General features: G+C 44.8%; 1 protein-coding gene across 1 annotated transcript in view; it reads right to left on the reverse strand.

Moving 5' to 3' along the window:
- TMEM108 (transmembrane protein 108) overlaps positions 1–19,528 on the reverse strand; it is a 106,114-nt gene that overhangs the window by 11,030 nt on the left and 75,556 nt on the right. The window contains exon 2 of the mRNA XM_056857519.1: positions 11,348–12,457. Coding sequence (XP_056713497.1) covers positions 11,348–12,457 — 1,110 coding nt within the window. The remainder of the gene's footprint in view (positions 1–11,347; positions 12,458–19,528) is intronic.

Below are 19,528 nucleotides of genomic sequence, written 5' to 3' on the forward strand. Positions count from 1 at the left end.
GCAGTCTTAGACTATTTTTTGAAATATTTAGTAAAGGACAAGTATTGAAATATTTAGTAAAGGGGAGTTTTACTGCTCCCTCTGATAGAAAATCCCCCACACAGAGACACAAAACATACTTTAAGATCCAGTAGAAGAAAATGAGAGGCACAGCTGGGTACATGTCCTTTCCCCCTGCAAGGGCATAAAGCAGTCCAGAGGAACCCCACTTGGAAATGCCATGGGGGGAAAGAGTTAACCAACCAACCCCATCTCTTGCCTCTCCTCCCAGCAGCTGTGCTCTAAGGCCCAAAGAACAATGGAATTCTAACACCGTGGATAGTTTGGTCCTCAAATTCCAGAATTATGAGAAATGATGAAAAATTTCTGTCTTTCCATTTTCCCCACATGAGTCATAATTTATTTATTCATTCATGAATATTAATGATACTGAGAAAGTTAATTTCCCCCTCATTTCTAGGGTGAAGAACTCAAGGAGGGTTGCTCACTTTACACAGTACAAAGTCAATTCCTCTGAGGGTTAACAAGGATTAGAAGTCTATTTGTCTTCTTTCTGTTTCCATACCCAAAGAATCTCTGTGCTGGGCTGACTCTGACATCTGAAAGTACTTTTACCTAAACAGAACTTTATAAGTTGCCTGGATACTTAATTACAGGGCTTCTGTTGAAGTGAATGGAAGTTCTCTAGTTAAATCTCTGTGCAAGCCTTTGGAAAATGTTAGGCTTGCTGTTTGTAAAATTATAGGTGCATTGCTAGCAAAATATCACATTTGTCCCTGGTGGATTGGACAGGCAGATTCACTCTTTAAACCACAGTAATTGCTCTGTTTTTATTCTCCAGCGAAATGACACCAAATGTTAAAATTTATTTAGGTGATTTATGACTATGGAGCAATTCTAAATGTTGAGTTACAGTGTACAATATTTAAAAGTTTTGTTATTGTTACATTTATTTATACCTGGATTTTCTCCCCATGGGGACCCTAAATGGCGTACAATGTTCTCCCCTATGAGGTAGGTTAGGCTGAGAGTGTATTACTAGCCTAGTGGTCGGCAAACTCATTAGTCAACATAGCCAAATATCAACAGTACAACGATTGAGATTTCTTTTGAGAGCCAAATTTCTTAAACTTAAACTATATAGGTAGGTACACTGTTTATTAACTTAATAAACTTTAATTAAAGTTTTAAGTCTTAATTAAACTATAGGTACACTGAATAAAACTTGATATCATACTTAATGATGATCTTATTTATTGATAAAAATTAAATTGTAAGTAAGGTATCCATAAAATTAAATCATGACAATGACTGACAAACACTTAATGTGAACAATGGCCTTGCATCTCCCCGACCCCCACTGATGTCTCGGCGGCCGCCCTGGCGCATCCCGGCCGCCTCGGCCTCCCGCGCTCGCCTCTCGGCCTCCTCCTCCTCGCTGCCATCCGCCCGCCCACCCCTCCTCAGCGCCTCAGCCTCCGAGGAGGAGGAGGAAGAAGAGGAGGAGGAAGGCGGAGGGGTGTCCTCCCCCCTCCCCTCTTGCTGGCGTTCTCCAGTGGCGGAAGGGAAGGGCAGGCCGCGAGGGCAACGCGCTGGAGCTTGCAGGTGAGGAAGGCGTGGGAGGGTGTGCTGGATTGGGGCCTCCCTCCTTCTCCCCGGTGCTCAGGCCAGCACGTTGCAAAGATCCACCTCCCCCCCAGGCGTAGCGGCGGCTCTGGGCTGGCGGAAAGGCGGAGAACTTTTGCAGGACTTCTGCGTGCGCGCAGAGCCCAGCCGGGGCAGGGAAGGGACGCCAGGCTCTCCTCCGCTGCGACGTGCAGCCCCGATCCTCCGCTGAAGGAAGCCAGCGCCCTCTGCGCCCAGGGAAGGTGGCTTCTCTCAGGTGGGCGGCCGCGATCCTGCAGCCCAGAGCCGCACTCAAGGGGCCAAAGAGCAGCATGCGGCTCTCGAGCCGCAGTTTGCCTACCCCTATACTAGCCGAAGATCACCCAGCAAGTTTCTATGGCAGAGTGGGGATTCATACCTGGTTCTCCCAGATCCAACACTCGAACCATTACTCACACTACAAAGAACAATGCAATTTTAAAATTATTACTATCAGAATCAGATCCAAAAGAAGAAGAGTTGGTTTTTATATGCCAACTTTCTCTACCACTTAAGGGAGAATCAAACCGGCTTACAATCACCTTCCCTTCCCCGCCCCACAAAGACCCCCTGTGAGGTAGGTGGGGCTGAGAGAGTGTGACTAGCCCAAGGTACCCAGCTGGCTTCGTGTGTAGGAGCGGGGAAACAAATCCAGTTCACCAGATTAGCCTCCGCCACTCATGTGGAGGGAGCAGGGAATCAAATCCGGTTCTCCAGATCAGAGTCCACCACTCCAAACCACTGCTCTTAACCACTACACCACCACACTATACCACACTGGCTCTACACCACGCTGAAATCAGACCTAATCATCTAAAGAACAGAATGAAAGGAAAAACCTTCAAAATCCTTTTAAAAACTTCTGTGGAGTTTAGCAGGCAACCAATTTCATAACCAAGGGGCCAAATTTTAAAAAGCCTGGTTAGATGTAAGGTTGCCAACAGATCTGGAGAAAAACATCACATCTCTTTAATAGGGATTTAATGGGATGTTTTTTTCTTGAGGCCTGTTGGCAACCGTGGACAAGTGGCTACCAGTCTAATGTAGTGTGAGCCCAGTAACAGTACTTTCTTTGGACTTTAAAGAACAGGAAAGAACTTATGGAAGAAGGTGCTGTCTCCAATATTTTTGGCTAATGCTGTAAAGAGTTTGAAGAGAAATTACTGGCATGTAGCATTTAGCTCGGAAGGTACCTGGCAACCAGTGTAGCTCATTGAGAACAGTAGTCATAATACGATATGCTATAAATTACTTGGCTACCACATTCAGGACCAACTGTAGCTTCTGAACTGATTTCCAGAACAGTACCAAAAAGAATGCTTCCAGTTCAGTCAGCCAGTCTAAAAGGATCCCATAACTGATAGCTGCTGAAAGATCCAGGAGAACCAATAGTCACCTGTCCTCTGCCTATCTCCTGGCAAAGATAGTCAATCAGAATGACCAAGGCAATGTCAGTGCCAAACCCAGACTGAAATCAATCCAGATAATCCAGTTCAACCAAGGGTATCTGGAGCTACTTGGCCAGATCCCTTAGCTTAGAAAGCGAGACTGATCCCCAGATCACAGGGAGCAAGAGTGTCCCCCTGCCAAATGCAGTCATGCCACCACCTCCTTTATTCCAATGGGCACTTCTCCATTTCTCAACGAGTCATATTTACAATATGATGGATTCAGTCCATCAGCTTCTTCCAGCTTGCTAACACTAGTCATAATGTAACATGGCTGAGAGAGCACACGGTGGCATCCACAGATCCTAGTACTCTCTCCACATTCTTGCATGTCAGTGATTGAAACAAAACTGGATAAACAGGGGACCTGGACATCTTCCTGGTAGGCACTGAATCAACAGCAGAGCAAATGTGAGTGACGTTATCCAAAAGGAACCTACCAAAAATGTCCCAGAGGGTTTTAATTCTTGCATTGCAGAAGGGTTAGTATTCAGTAAAGCCATTACCATGTGGGGGGAAACTCTGCTGGAAAGGACTGAGTAATGATGGAAAACAGTTAAGATGTTTTCACCCCCATGGAGAAAGCCTTCAAATTAATGTTAGATTGGTTTGATTTGATTTGTTCTGAATTTTTTCCTCCACTTAGCCTCAAGCCTGACCTATTGGTATGCTCCCCAGACAGAATTTAAAACCTGCATAGCTATTGTACTTTGGTCACATTATGAGAAGACAAGACTTGCTGGAAACGGCAATAATGCTAGGAAAAGTCGGAGGGAGCAAGAAAAGAGGAAGACCCAACATGAGATGGACTGACTCTATAAAGGAAGTCACGGCCCTCAGTTTGAAAGACCTGAGCAAGGCTATTAAGAATAGGACATTTGCTGGACATTGATTCATAGGATCGCCATGAGTCGGAAGCGACTTGATGGCAGAACACACACAAACATAGGGGATGAACATTGGTCCTCAGAGGACCAATAATCCTATCTGCTATCTGGTTCGAAAAGCTCACACAGTAAAGTGCTAGGTTTTTAAAAAATGAATACGGCCCATGGCTATTCAAAGGCAATACTTAATAGCAATGTATAAGTTTCATTGTATTGAGCAGAGAATGCAAGCTGGAGACTTCAGTCATGGAGGTCTAAGGGTACAATTCTGCTACACTGGTGTAGTTGCACAAAAAGGCACTGGGATAACACCTATTTAAGCAGGAACAGATCCTCACCAGAACTGCCTAATTATGCTATGGGTTTTTATGTGCTTTTATACTCTTGAGTTTTTACTGGTTTGGTAATTGTAATGATATTATCTTCTTGTACGCTGCGAGCCACCTTGAGCACGTCTTCAAAGAGGTGGCATGCACATTTTTGAAATAAAGAACTAACTGAAGGTCTTCCTATTCCAGCATTTCCAGGGCCAGAGTTTTAGCACAACTGGTCTGCATGGCAACGCTGCAAAAGCAGCCGCAGCTGTTTACCCTCACCTCCTCCATTGCTATGGGTTATGCTGGCTGGTATGGAAGAGATCCATGTCAGCTGTTTCCATAGGGAAGCACTGATTTAGTGTGGAGAAGACAAGGGGAAGCAGCTGCTTCCAGGCCTTGCTGTGATGTGCTGCAACCTGAGCCAGCTTGACCTCCATCGTAGTTTCCAAGCATACCTAAGTCTGTTCATTATCCTCGAGGACAAAAAAGAAACTCTGCTGCCCTGTAAGCTGAACCCACAAACACTCTTAACAGCCAGCACTGACAGGGACATTGAGGGGTCAAACCTGGCTGGCATCAGGGACAAGGAACAGAGGAGTCATGAACTTGGGCTGTCTACAGCCAGCCAGTCCGAGTGAAACACAGAGGAAGCAGCCACAAGTCACGGTGAGTGGCAATCCATGCAAAGGGACTGCATTAAAGCTATACTGCAGTAGCAACCCTTAGCTGTTGGTCTCGCGCTAAGGTCCTGACCAAGAGTCAGATCTAAGGAAAGAAACCCAGATTCTGATCATGAATGACGCTCAGTATGGAGGAGGAGGGAGAAGCCTGCAACTCCAGACATAATCTACCTACAGTTTACTCATATTGAGTTGATAAAACAAGCAGGAGTTCTCTGAGTACTGAGGACAGGAAATGCGAACTGGAACAGGATCCAAAGGAAAGTGTCACGCATCCTTTGGGTTCTGCTGATTTTTCCACACTGCCAGCCAAGCTCTCACACACATATTTTGTGACATCAGCAATGGAGGCTGAATGAATTCACAGTCATGAATCATAGTCATAACCATCCATACTTCTGTCTCAAACACTTTAATTGCAGAAATGGGTTTGATTTTTTTCTTTTACTTAGAATATAATAAGTGAAGCATGTGCTCTGTCAATGAGCCACGTTGCCCCCCTCCCAAATATATAAAGCTGCCTTATGTCAGGTGACGCCATGGTCCTGGTAGTTCGTATTGTCTACTCTGACTGGCAGCAGCTCTCCAGGGTTTTGGGTAGAGAAAGGTCTTTCTTAGTTCTGCTTCCTGAGATCCTTTAACTGGAGATGCTAGGAACTGAACCCAGGACCGTCTGAATTGCTAGGCTAGGATTTCAAAACATCAGTTAAATCTTTTAAAAGTGATTTTGCAACACAGACTGGAGTCTAGGGTTCAACACATGCACCAAATGAAAGTCACTATAAAACCAATTGGAATTATGACACGTTTGTTTTGTGGTTAACAGCCAAACACCAAATCACACTTACTTCCTTTTGAAGAATGCAGAGTGGTAAGCTGCAGTACTGCAGTCAAAAGCTCGGCTCGTGACCTGAGTTCGATCCCAACGGAAGTTGGTTTCAGGTAGCCGGCTCAAGGTTGACTTGCTGTGGACAGTGCTACACGTGTAACACAGTGCTGGAGTCCTTCCACATACTGTATTCCTTCCGCTGCCTGTAAATCTCACCCAAGCAAACATACTGACTTCCCCTTCTCAGTTCTTTCCCACCCTTGATTTCTACCTCTTCATAAAGACTGCAGTTCGTTTCCCCATCCCCCTTTTCTTTTCTTTTTTGGTGACAGAAGGATGACCTGTATTTAAAATCCCCCTTCATATATAAACAGGACCATTGTGTTACTGTGATTAGTGAATGGCCAGTATTAGTCTCACCAGACTTGATTTCTGAGATTCTGATGGTCTCCAGCTAATAAAATTACTAGTTACTGTACTGAGGGGAAAAGTCCCGGTATTTTCCGGAACATTTCACCTTGCATTCTCACTATGTGTGCTGAGGGGGGAGAGGATTTCACAGGTTGATTTTACAGTGACGCATTTGTATCACTGCAGAGCCTAACCTTCTCTTCACAGCTGCTACCAAGATGGGTGACTATTCCTTTGACCAGCACAAGCTAACTCTTTAGTTATTGAGGTGAGTCCACAGATTGTGCAACACCCACTCATGGGTTTCACCTGCTTTATTTTACCGACAGTTTTCTTTCTTTGTTGTAATATTCTGATTGGTACCGATGTCTTGATTCAAAAAAACTATGGTCACTAATAAACCTGGAGCAATGGAAAGACAAGAACCGTGGTCATGTTTGCTTTGCATCCTGAAGGTGGCAGCAACCGCCTTGCTACTCAATGCATTTCTGTGAGGTGATTTGTGGCTGAGGTACCGATGCTAACCAGTGATTCAGCTTTGCCAAATCCGAACCTGTATACTTCTGTGAGAATGAATTTCCGTGAAAGCAAAGTATTTCTGAAACGGTACGCTTCTGTGAGAATGAATTTTCACGAAAACAAAGGATTTCTGAGTGGCAACGCAGGGATGAGGGAGCGGCGACCGGGCTGTCTGTCAAGGAAAAACGAGTTACTTATTTCACATGACGATGACAAGAAAAGTGTGGAGTCGGTGAGGATGCTTGTAAATGAAGCCTGGTCCGTAATGCTTGCCTTTCAGTTTTTGAGAGGAGCACAGCATGCAGGGTATGCAGAGCCAATGAATGATTACACGGTGATTATCGTCATTATATTATTATCCTGACAAAATTCTAGGCATGCCACCTGTCTTGCCCGGCGTTCAGTTCTGAAGGAGGAGTGAGAAGGAAAAGGCGCAGCTTTGTGAGAAAAGGCTGCTTGAGCTTTTAAGGGGGGAATTGAAAGTAAACGCAGCAATTCAACTGCTGATTTGACGAACATGTATCACAACAAGACTCCCCCTGGTCCTTCACCCTACACACATACGCAAGGATGCTTTTTACAAGGGTAGACACACAAAACAGCATTTCAGAGAGCTAGGCCATTTATTCATGGAAGGTTTTGCATTGGATTTGTCACTCTATAGATGCACATTTTCCCCATCTGAATTCTCAAAACTCTGCATGGCGGCTTATTGTTGAGTTTTGAGAATATGGATGAGGGGAAAGTGCATCTAAAGAGTGGCAAATCCAATGCAAAACCTTCCATGAATAAATGGCCCTAGAGATGTTATGCTTCATAGGACTGCCATGGGTTTGAAGCGACTTGACAGCACAACACACACAAACATATATAGGCTGAACATTGAGGACCAATAATCCCATGTGCCATCTGGTTAGAAAAGCTCACACAGTAAAGTGCTAGGTTTTTTTAAAAAAAATGAATACAGCCCATGGCTATTAAAAGGCAATACTTAATAGCCTTGCCCCTTTAACAGAGGTTTAATGGGATGGTATTTACCAGGTGACGCTGCGTGTCATGGAAAGCTTCAACTGCCCGTTTCTACACACGAGGCCTGTTTTGAAGGGGCAAGCAAAATCCCCCAGCCAAGAACTGTTTTGTTCAGGTCAGTTGGAAACTGCCACAGAATTTGTTTCATGGTTCTTTGTATCCTAGCCAAGTACAGTAATGAGATGAGTCTGCGCTACCCCCAGGCAACAACGATTTCTAACACACCACCTACGACACTATGAGAAAAACTCCATCTCCCACCAGAGCTTCAGTAAATCTAGGCTGCCTGCTCTTTTAATTTGCTGCCCAACTCATCACTGCGGAACTTAAACTCTTTTAGTTGTCTACATGTCATTAGAATCATAGAGTTGGAAGGGACCACCAGGGTCATCTAGTCCAACCCCCTGCACAATGCAGGAAATTCACAACTACCTTCCCCCCACACTCCCAGTGACCCCCTACTCGATGACTAGAAGATCACCGAAAAACAAAACAAAAAAACCCCTCCAGGATCCCTGGCCAATATGGCCTGGAAGAAAATAGCTTCCTGGCCCCTAAGTGGCAATCGGCATTTCTCTGGGCATGTAAGAGAGGGCCACAAGAGTCAAACACCAATGCAACCCTTCCTGCCCTCCCTCTCATGATCTACCGAAGTTAACAGAATCAGAATTGCTGACAGATGGCCATCTAGCCTCTGCTTAAAAGCCTCCAAAGAGGGAGAGCCCATCACCTCCTGAAGACGCCTGTTCTACTAAGGAACCACTCTGTTAGAAAGTTCTTCCTAATGTTTAGCTGGAAACTCTTTTGATGTAATTTCAGCCCGTTGGTTCCGGTCTGACCTTCTTGGACAACAGAAAACAACTCCGCTCCATCCTCTATATGACAGTCCTTCAAGTAGTTAGTCAGACAAAGCCTACTCTAGAGAGACAAAGGCTGTAATCCTAAAGACACTTTCTTGGGAGTAAGCCCCATTGAATAACATGGGACTTACTTCTGAGTTGAACTGCTTAAACTTGCTCCCTAAGCCACCAGAGTTTTGACCATCATTCAACTTTTGGCACTGTGTGTATGATCTGGCAAAGCTGCCTGTTGACTGGAAAGTGAATTGAAAAACCAATGTTCCACCTGTTTGCAGTTTCCTATCAGTACTAATTCCTGTAATTGAAAAAAAATAGTTGGATGTGGCTGCTCTGAGGGTTGGATGTCCCACAGAATCACAAAAATAGATCAACGATTCCTTGTGGGTGACTACAGAATTTCAATGCGGAAAAAATGGAATTCTGGACCAGGCAACACTTTAATCTAGTTATTGCTTCTGGCTTAAGCAATCATGTTCTTCTACATTCAGGTCTGATGGATGGTCATGCGAATTCTCAGAGGACAATGTAAGTGTTCCATCAAGTTGTGTTAATAGCATAAGAATGTGAACTGATTTTGATACAGTATTCTGTAGCTCCTGGAAAATATACATTTGAAAACATTTAACCTTAAATCCACACAGTGGCTGCTAGACCATCACCTAAGTAGATGCTAGCTGCAGATTTGCGGGATCATCTACAACTGCGGTCTTCAAAATTTCCATACCTGAGACCCATTTTTAACCTCCTACGGCAACATAAGATCTAGTGAGCTGTAAGCATGTGACAGGAACTGGCCCATAATTTCATTTCAGTCCTTGTCTCATGTTCTACTACAGGGAGGCTTAAGAAGTGCACTTTCATATTCTCTACGAGGAGCTCTTCCAGCACCCCACCCCCAGACTAACAGTCATATTAAGTATAACTTGCCCTTTCTCTCTCACATTACTACTTATCTCTATTACTTATCTACTCCATAGCCTATGTGCATTTCTGTACTGCCTGTAAATGCTGCTATGTTTCTTGTCATACGGTATATGAACATTAATGCTCAGTTTCATATTGAAACATGATGGTTGGGCCAAAGCCATTTTCTACAGATAAGGTGGATGGGACTGGTGGCTCCTTCTGGGATGGCAGATTGGAGAGTAGGCTGGCCCAATTTACAATTTAATAGTTTCATTTAATATGGGTAAGTTTTCCCTCAACACAGCCTCTGCAAATGTTTTGGACATACTGGCCATCCATTTTTGTGTTATGTACCATTGTTTTGAACTGGCCAGACAAGGGTTTTAATCCTAAAAGCTTTCTTCATTGACTATCCTGCCTACCTCCCGTGATTGTATTACACTGTTTTGCAAAAATACATTAATAAATTAACAATTAAAGCTATCAGACTTGCAGACCAAGCATAATCCATTACATCTGTGTTTGGTTCCCCATTTTTTTTCTGATCATACACCATCAAAATGCAGCTTGAGATTAAATATCTGATTGTTGCTCTCCTAAAGGAGGTATATTGCCAGTAGATTTAGAAGTTCTAGAAGTCTTTGGGTACTGCAGAGTATACTAATGTTGGTGCTGAACAGTTGAAATTTCAGTGTCTCTCTACCACCAAATCCTTTAATCTCCCATGGTGGATTACCACTGCCTGTAATGAACTTCAATGAAGTAATTTTCATCAGTAGAAGAGAAAATTAGCTATACCTGACAGTGTCTGCATGATGATCGGGGGAAACTAACTAGTGCTTGCAGTACAAAGAGCAGGAATAATTCCACGTGTGCTACGGGGTATGTGTGAGTGGATTTCGTCTGAATCCTCTCTCCAGCTATAGCTGTCACTTGTGCCTTATCCCATACTGTTCCTGAGGTTCCCCCCACCCTCAGGCCTGGCTATTTGGAGGCCAAAAGAGCTTGCAGTGGGATAGGGGAGGCAGGACAGTCCCATTCCAGAAGCTGGGTACCCAAGGTTGGGTGAAAGGAAAATATAGATATAAGTCTATGTGTAAATACTAAAAGTATAATTTATATAAAAATTAAAATTATTTAAAAGCATTAAAATAGCACAATGGCATTTCCTGAGGTTGACAGCTATAACCACATACCAAACGCATTTTGGCCTATGGGGCCTTCATCAGTGGTTGACTGATTTGACCCTTTGTAGACCTGCACACATTTACAGATTTGCACATTTATTCCCCTCCTTTTTTCTTCCACTACAGTCCCATTCCAGAGCCAGAACTCTGAGAACAATTCCCTGTCTCCAACTCATGATGTCTTATGGGCAGCCACCCATAAACAATACCAATAACTGCAAACACAATGTAAAAATCCTCTGGAACAAGTGTTGAACACATGAACACGTGAAGCTGCCTTATACTGAATCAGACCATCAAGGTCCATCAAAGTCAGTATTGTCTACTCAGACTGGCAGTGGCTCTCTAGGGTCTCAGGCAGAGGTCTTTCACATCACCTACTTGCCTAACCCCTTTATTGAGGGGATTGAACCTGGGACATTCTGCATGCCAAGCAGATGCTCTACCACAGAGCTTCAGCCCCTCCCAAGTGTTACCAGGCCTAGAGAAAAAAAAGCAACAGCAAAACATCCTGTATCAAATCCTCAGCAACACATTTACAAGAGCCCAGGGTCCCATTCTGATCCCTGCGTCATGTATACCTAACCTAACATCTCTCAGGACGTCAAGACAGAGAAAGAGTTTACTTACAGCACGATGAAATGGGGACGCTGATGGCCAAAATGATCCACGCTATATCCACTTTGCTGAGACAAATGGTTGCCCTGTGTTGGGGCTTGCCCCCCTCTGTGACATGAGAAATGTTTCCTGGCATGCCAGGTTTCCAGGTTCCAGCGGGTACCAGTCTGTTTAGGAAATTTCCCGTCGCTGTCGAAGTGGAAGTTGGCAGCCACGTGGAGGGCTCTGTGGAGAGTGCATTGCTTGGGAAGCTGGCGTTATACCAAGAGGGATGTATGGTCGTGGATGTCCCATTAGGACTTCTCGTATGCAATGAAACGTTCACATTGAGGCCTGTTGTGCCGGCATGCCTGGATGCTGATGCTACTGTTGCAGTCCCAGGGCTGGTAAAAAAGGGCCCCTGGTTTACAGTCTGGTTTGAGATTACCAAAGAGTTATTTTTACCTAAAACATCCCATATGCCGTAGCGAGGGGGTTTAAAAGGCACTGTCACCATTTCAGGAGTAGTTGAAGGGCCAGTTGCCGGGGTTGCCAGATCTGTTTCCTGCGTCACCGCTTCCGATGAATTCCCCTTCTCTGCTGTTTTAAGGCCTTCCAAGAGATCGCTGTAGAAAGAAGCATTTGAGTCTGTTGTAGTTACCAGCACAGAGCTATTTCTGCTTCTGTGAGCGGTAGGCGGAGTCTGAAATGGGTGATTTGGAGATTGGCTCCTTATGGTAGGAGAAAGAGAATGCAGTCCTGTCTTTAGATAAGGCTCTGTAAATTCTGTGAAGTTCCCTTTGACAATGTGAAATATTTTTCCCTTGGGTCGAGTCTTTCCAGAAGTCACAGCACTCTGGTTGTATAAGTGATACGGTTCCTTGTTGCCAACAGGGCTGCTGGTTGTCTTCTTCTGGCCAACGGAAGGAATGGTGGTCTTCATTGAGCTTGTGGGATGGAAGCTCACAAGAGCGGCTGTGGGCGAAGGTTCAGTCATGCGAAGCCCTCTCTGCCGAGGAGTCATCCTCATAGCTGAGATGCTGATATTGTTTGTCAGGAGATCCTGAGATGATGCTAAGCTGGGAGACAGTCCCTGAACAGCAAATAATAGCTCTTCTGTCAGTGCCAAGATCAGTAGAAAACCTGGACAAGAAGAGAGGAGAGATCGGCATGAAAAATGGGTTTCTCAATTGTGTTTTTCGTTCTTAAGGATTCAAAACGTGAAGCCTGACCTTTTATGTATGCGTGTGCGGTAGTAATTTCAACATTTTATTCAGAGACCATTGTAAGACGCCATTAAATGAATCTCTCATGCAGAGACACTGAGGATATTGTGCAGTTATTATTTAGTCATTTATTTATTTTATTAAATTTATATCCTGCCCTCCTCAACAACGTCGGGCTCAGGGCGGCACACAACACATTTAAAACATCGTTTATAATTAAAACTTTCTTAAATAAAAAATTGCACCTTAAAAACTCATTTTGGCACACTTTGCAGCATAGACTACAGCAGATAATCAGCTAACATCCCCCACAATGATGATCTACAGAAGAAACAGGGTGGGTTTTGGAGGCCAGCGATTGATGGAAAACCGTAGCTGACCTCAACCATAGGCTTGGCGGAATATCTCAGTTTTGCAGGCCCTGCGGAATTTCCTAAGGTCCTGCAGGGCCTTGGTCTCATTAGAGAGGCTATTCCACCAGGCAGGGGCCAGGGCAGAGAAGGCCCTGGCCGAGGCCAGCTGGACACTCTTTGGGCCAGGGACCACCAGGAGATTGTTATTTGTCGAAAGGAGCATTCTCTGGGGCACATACCAGGAGAGGTGATCCTGCAGATACAAAGGTCCTGGACCGTGTAAGGCTTTAGTGGTGGTCACTCCTATCAGAGACACTGTATAGTGGGAAAAGGGGCAACTGGACAAGTTCAAGGGTTTGCAGAGAAAGTGCCTAGTTTTATACCAAGACCACGGTTACACAGCCCGGATAACCTACAAGAACCAATGCCTAGTTTTAGTTTAGGAAAACCGTTTTTTATGAAACAGGAATTCTGCGACCAGAACTCCAGATGTATTACATGGTTCTGAACAGCTGCCAAGACAGAACACATGCATCAGGCTGCAGTGGTACAAAACGAGGGGTTGGCTTCCTTCCCCCATGTCATTTCCCTGATAGAAAATGGCTCCTTTGGGCTCTTCATGCCCCATTGGGTAGGGGGGAAACCAGCCACAATATGGGTACCTTTATCCCTCTTCCAAGGCCTAAAGATGTCTGGGGGCATTTATATTTGGGAAAAAGGTACGGAAGGAAGAGTTATACGCTTCTCTAACACTGTGATGCAGATCAGTAGCAAGCTTCCCTTTTTAGGAACAAAAAATACATCAGAATCCAGTGACTAGAATGCCAGACAAAAGACAAAATTACTAACAGTGTGATGATACGTGACAGAAAAATCTCTCCCCTATCCTCCACACTTCCCTCTCTCACAGTACTAACACTGAGAATCACCCAATGACTCTGGGAGGCAATGACACCCCCTTAAAGACAAAAGGAGATAATTAAGCATTGTGAATAAAAATAGTGGACCACAAGATATGATCACTGGTCACTAACTTACATACATATGTGCCGTCAAGTCACAACTGACTTATGGTGACCCCAACAAGGGTCTTTAAAGACAATTGAGAAACAGAGGTGGCTTGCCATTGCCCACCTCTGTAAAGTCTTCCTTGGTGGTCTCCCATCCAAGTGCCAACCCTGCTTAGCTTCTGAGATCTGATGAGATCGGGCTATACCGTGTCACTAGCTCAGGTCACTAGCTCAGCTGGCTCTAAAACAGGATTAGACACATTTGTGGGGAATGAACTGTGTTAGCTATGATGGCTAAACAGAACCTGCATGTATTGTCTTTGTGCCCAGTTGGTGAGCTTCTCAGAAACTGGCTGTCCCGGTTAGAAAAAAAAATGCTGGTCACATTCTTTGCTGGATCAGACCAGAATGTGATGATGAGTCACTCTGAATTTGGGGGGAGGTTGGTGATTTTATAGCTTGTTTTGCAGTCTCTGATCTCCAGCCCATACATAGAGTGATCATCAGTGCACGAAAGGATAATATCATTCTTCATACTCCACAAAATACTACCTTGTTGATGTACAGTGTGGAAAAAGCACTACTAGGTTATTTCACCTCCACAATTTTGGTTGTCAAAATTCATGCCTAACTCCAATCACTTCTTGGTCAACATTTTTCCACCCACCTTCTCAGAAAATTAAGTCATCTCGAATGTGGTGGGGCTAAAGAAAGAAGGCAGAAATGAAATGAAGGAAACACTGTCTCTAGCACCCTGTCTACAGGAAATATCTGGTTATGTCATGTGATTATAATGGACAGCTTGAGATAACCCTTGTAGATACATCAGCCCTTTCCAGATGACAAGAACACGTGCAGGAGGGTAGCAGTGTTGCGAAAGTGAGCTCTTTCCTGATTTAGCATGCATTCAGTGAACATTACGTACGTGAACAAAGTGCATGTGTGTGGCCTTATCTCTGCATACTGGAAACCATGGGGCGGAGGACTGACTGGTTTCCCAGTTGTGAAGAGAGACAGTTGTACAAACAGAGGACCCGTATGCATTTCCCAGTGAGTACAGGGTGTACAGAGGCTGTTGGGAATGCGGGTGGGTGGGCGGGTGGGGGTGGAACAGCCGAAGATGGGGAAGGAAAAGTCATTCCTCGGACTGAACATCAAGAAAACAAAATTAATGACTACAGGAGAATTACACAACTTTAAGGTTGACAATGAGGAAATTGAAATTGTTCCAAGACTTTCTATTCCTTGGCTCCACCATCAACCAAAAGGGAGACTGCAGCCAAGAAATCAGAAGGAGATTGAGACTGGGAAGGGCAGCCATGAAGGAGCTAGAAAAGATTTTGAAGTGTAAGGATGTGTCACTGGCCACCAAGACTAGATTAATTCATGCCATCGTATTCCCTATTACTATGTATGGGTGTGAAAGCTGGACAGTGAAGAAAGCTGATAGGAAGAAAATAGATTCCTTTGAAATGTGGTGTTGGAGGACTTTCATTCATAGGGTCACCATGAGTCGGAAGCGACTTGACGGCACTTAACACACACACACTCCCCACCTGCCTTTTGTGCAGGGGAAGGTTTAGGTGCTGTGAAACACAGGCAAGATGGTGCTGCTGCAGTCGTCTTGTTTGTGGGCTTCCTAGAGGCACTTGGTTGGCCACTGTGTGATCAGACTGCTGGACTTGTTGGACCTTGGTCTGATCCAGCATGGCTTTTCTTATGTTCTTATGCTCTATACATAGGCTGAGCAGAAGCTTGCTACTATAGCATTGCATCTTCCCAACGGGCATTAATTCTCCATAATTCTCCATCAAAAATGTTGCCAGAAAAGCTTTAATGTTTAAATGATGTATGTACCAGGAAAGAGGGAGAGCTGTGAATTGGAAAGCCGTCCACACAGTGTAAAAATTTGTAATATCTTGTATTACGACCAACTAAAAACACTACAAAACAGCAAGCAAGCTTTTGAGTCCTCCAGAATTCTTCATCACGGTGGGCGTTTGATACCAAAAAAAGGAGATGGGGAAGAGAAAAAAAATGTTGTTTCAAGACACGTTGAAAAGTGCTGAGGGAGCAATCCTAAGCAGGCCTACACCAAAGTAAGTTCCATTTTATTAAATGGGACTCACTCCCAGGAAAGTGTTCTTAGCCTTGCAGCCCGAGTCTGAATTGTGTAGTCTTAAAATGGAATATGGGATGGTAGGGTACAAAAATATCATACAGCTCTGTCTGCCTGTAACGAGCAAATTTTATGGAAAGCGCCGATTTGGATTAGGGCTACATGGTAAGGGGAGGAGGGGATTTAACCCTTCAATTCCTGTTCAGTTTCGCTAATTGAAAGCTGAGCTCCCCATGTTGTTATCAGAGTTTTCAAATTACACCAAGATTGCTGGTGCAAAGACCTTTTATGCATGGGTTGTTTCCATCACGGACACTTGCTGACTATTTCGGGGCTTCCTTTTTACTATGCACGTTTTCTCCGACCTTCAGAAGTCACTTCACTCTCTTCCTGTGTTTCCCCTGCATTTTCTGGATGCTGTTTTACCCCGAGGTTAAGGTCTGCATTGAGCCCAAATCGACTTCAACTCTTGTGCATAGTTTGTCTCCTCATGCCCACATTCTTGCTTCTCCCTCCCACTTGCCTTTCCCCTTCCTGCAACCCCTCCCCTTGAAGCCATTTTTTTTTGTTTGAGGCTGCTTATTTCTCCATTCTCTATTTTTTAGGAAGGCGAGGCTCTCGCCTATGAACCTCCACCTAGGTTGTCAACCTCCAGGTACTAGCTGGAGATCTCCTGCTAATACAAGTGATCTCCAGCCAACAGAGATCAGTTCATCTGAAGAAAATGGCCACTTTGGCAATTGGATTCTATGGCATTGCAGTCCCTCCCCAACCCCCGCCTTCCTCAGCCTCTGCCCCAAAACCTCCCGCCAGTGGCAAAGAGGGCCTGGCAACCCTACCTCTGCCTCAATTACACTTTTAATTTACATGAGACAGAAACTGCCACTGATTTACCAAGAAAAGCACAAAAGGGGGACAAATTAAGAACTTTGGTTAAGAAAAGGATTTCCCCCTTTCTCTCAAAGAGCTAGACTTAAGGTGGAGGGAGAATGTTATATGGGGTGGGGGGGTGATAGAATACCTGAGTTTTGTTTTGTTTCCCCCTCTTGCAGTGTCCTGCAAATCCCTTTCTTTGCGCTGCAAACTGTTTGCCTTTTGGAGGCTGACAACAATGCACTGCTTTTGATTAGAGGAGGAGGGGAATCTGGTCTTCTAGGTAATAAACAAACAAAAAAAGAGAGAGAGAAATGAAGTTGCTGGGGATTAAACGGATCACAGAAATTAAAGGGGAAATTACAGGACCCTCGAGCTGTCCTGGACTTGGCTTTATTTTTCATTTGTCCCTACAACGTCCTCTTCCACCTGCTGCAAATAACACTCCCAAAGCTGGAGCATTTGATGGACGGGGCTTCCATCTCTCCCTGGTTAGGGGCGGCAGCAGCTAGAAAGAAGATAATGATCTGCCTGTTCATTCACTGGGGAGGAAGGGAACCTGCAGGATCAAATCTCTCCATAGGCACCTCTCCCTCCCTGCAGCGGTGCCCAGCCCTCCAGCCTCTGCTGCTCCTTCTGACCGACTGGCGTGGATCTGGATTTGATCCCCAGGTTGTTCTCCCCACACACACACCTTTCCCACTCCTCTCCTGCAGAAGGCACGTGAACAATTAAAAGGGAAGACTCTGTTGTGTCAAAGAAAGGTGACTGGATGATGATTTTAATTACTACAATTATTATTTTTTGAAGATTTTTTTTAATTATTATTTTTTTATACATTCGATATTAATTACTACAATTATTGAACTTGTCCTCTTCATACGACCCCACTCGTTTCTCCCCCTTTTTTTTGTTTGCAAGTATAAGATTAGCAATAGTACGCTGAAATACCCAAATGTGTATTTCGAACGCTACATGAATGCCTTTTTTTGCTCACTATCTATCACTAGAGCGCAGGCGTAAACCAAAGGAAAAGGGATGGCAAGCGGTATAACAACAATGACATCGGTGACCACTCCCCCATTACTTCAGACACTCTGCATTTTCATTAGTAATGCAGAAATTTAATCCCAAGTACTCCGGCAAAAAGCCCCTGTGCATAGTGATGTGAGAATTCAACTACAAATACTGTGTATCAAGAGAGCATCATATCCAGTGCAAACAACCCCTGCATAAACCCAGTGAGAGAAAAGTGGCATTATCCATTTGTGACTGTAAAAGGCAGCCGTTAACCAAATGTTGCACCTGTGCTAGGCCAGGTTGTCTCGGGTTACTGCCGGCTACTGGTCTTGAGAGCAGGCTGTTAGTAGTTCAGGAATGCAGGAATCCGGGGGAGGTCCTGCCAGGAGCTGGAAACCAAGATAAAGTCGGTGTGCAGAGGCAAAGTCAAAAGTCCGGTCCACAGGGTCAGAAGTCCGTTTATCAATGTCTATTAGCGTCAGCAACAAAAGTCAGAGATCCTTTTGCAACAATTGCTTTCGCAACGTCTGTCTGTTCCAAGCATAGTTTTAAGCAGTTTCTCTTTGCCTTAGTTCTCATCCTCAGACAACTCACAGTCTTGGAGTTGTCTTCTTAGTGTCTGTAGGCGCGCACTTCTCCTTTTACTTTGCAACTCCATTCTCCCTTTTTGCCTCTGCTGTTGAGTGGCTTCAGGTGAGCTGGATGGGTCCTGCTTCTGTGGAGTTACAGCTGCATCTGGTTGTGCCGAAGGAGGTGATTCTGTGTTTACTTCCAAATCCTCAGCAGGGCTGGTGTTTACTCCTGCCTGTTGTCCTTCACCCTGCCCTGCATTCTCAGCTGCCTGAGGTGCAATGCCCGTTATTTCTCCTTGCTCTGGCTCTTCCTCTGATGATGCTTCGCCTGTTGAAGTCTGGGCCATGACACACCAGTGCTAAGTGGAACACACCAGTCCCTTGTAAAGGGAACTCATTGGGAGGCCTTAGGCAAGGCACCTCCTTCAACTGCAGGCTCTGTCCGCCCCCCATCTGTATCATGAAAATCCTGGTGCCTGCCTCCCTGCCTGCCAATGTTGCTAAGGCAAAGTGGGCCCTTTAAACACACTAACAGTGCCGTCCGAAGCAGAAATACACTCTTCTAAGTCCATTAACTTCAACGGGCCGAGAAGTGTGCAACTCTGCTTAGGACTGCACTGTAAAAGTGTTCTAGAAATGCTTATGATGATGATGATGATGCTCTTCAAATATTATAAATGGGACAAAGCCAGAAACTGTGGCAGTCAGACCTATTTCAGCAGTCTGTGGAAAAGAGCTACGGTTGCTAGAGAGATGAAGACAAAGTGAGAAGGCCTCAAAGGATGAACCTGTATGCGGGAATCAGCCCGACGTCTTTGATCAAATCACACCTTTCCTTTCTAGCTTTCCACTCTGCATCCCATCCCATTACTTGGCAGCATTTCTGTTAGCAGGATGCTGTTGCCAAGGGAGATCGAATAGATGTGCCACTGTTTTTTCCTTTTGCCAGCACTTAGGTTTGCCATTGGTATTTACCTAACTGTGTGACCTTTAGCCACTGAGAATTTTGCTGTTAATGTCATCAGGCACTTTGGAGGAATT

Source organism: Euleptes europaea, chromosome 11, assembly GCF_029931775.1.
Source record: "Euleptes europaea isolate rEulEur1 chromosome 11, rEulEur1.hap1, whole genome shotgun sequence".
NCBI lineage: Eukaryota > Metazoa > Chordata > Lepidosauria > Squamata > Sphaerodactylidae > Euleptes > Euleptes europaea.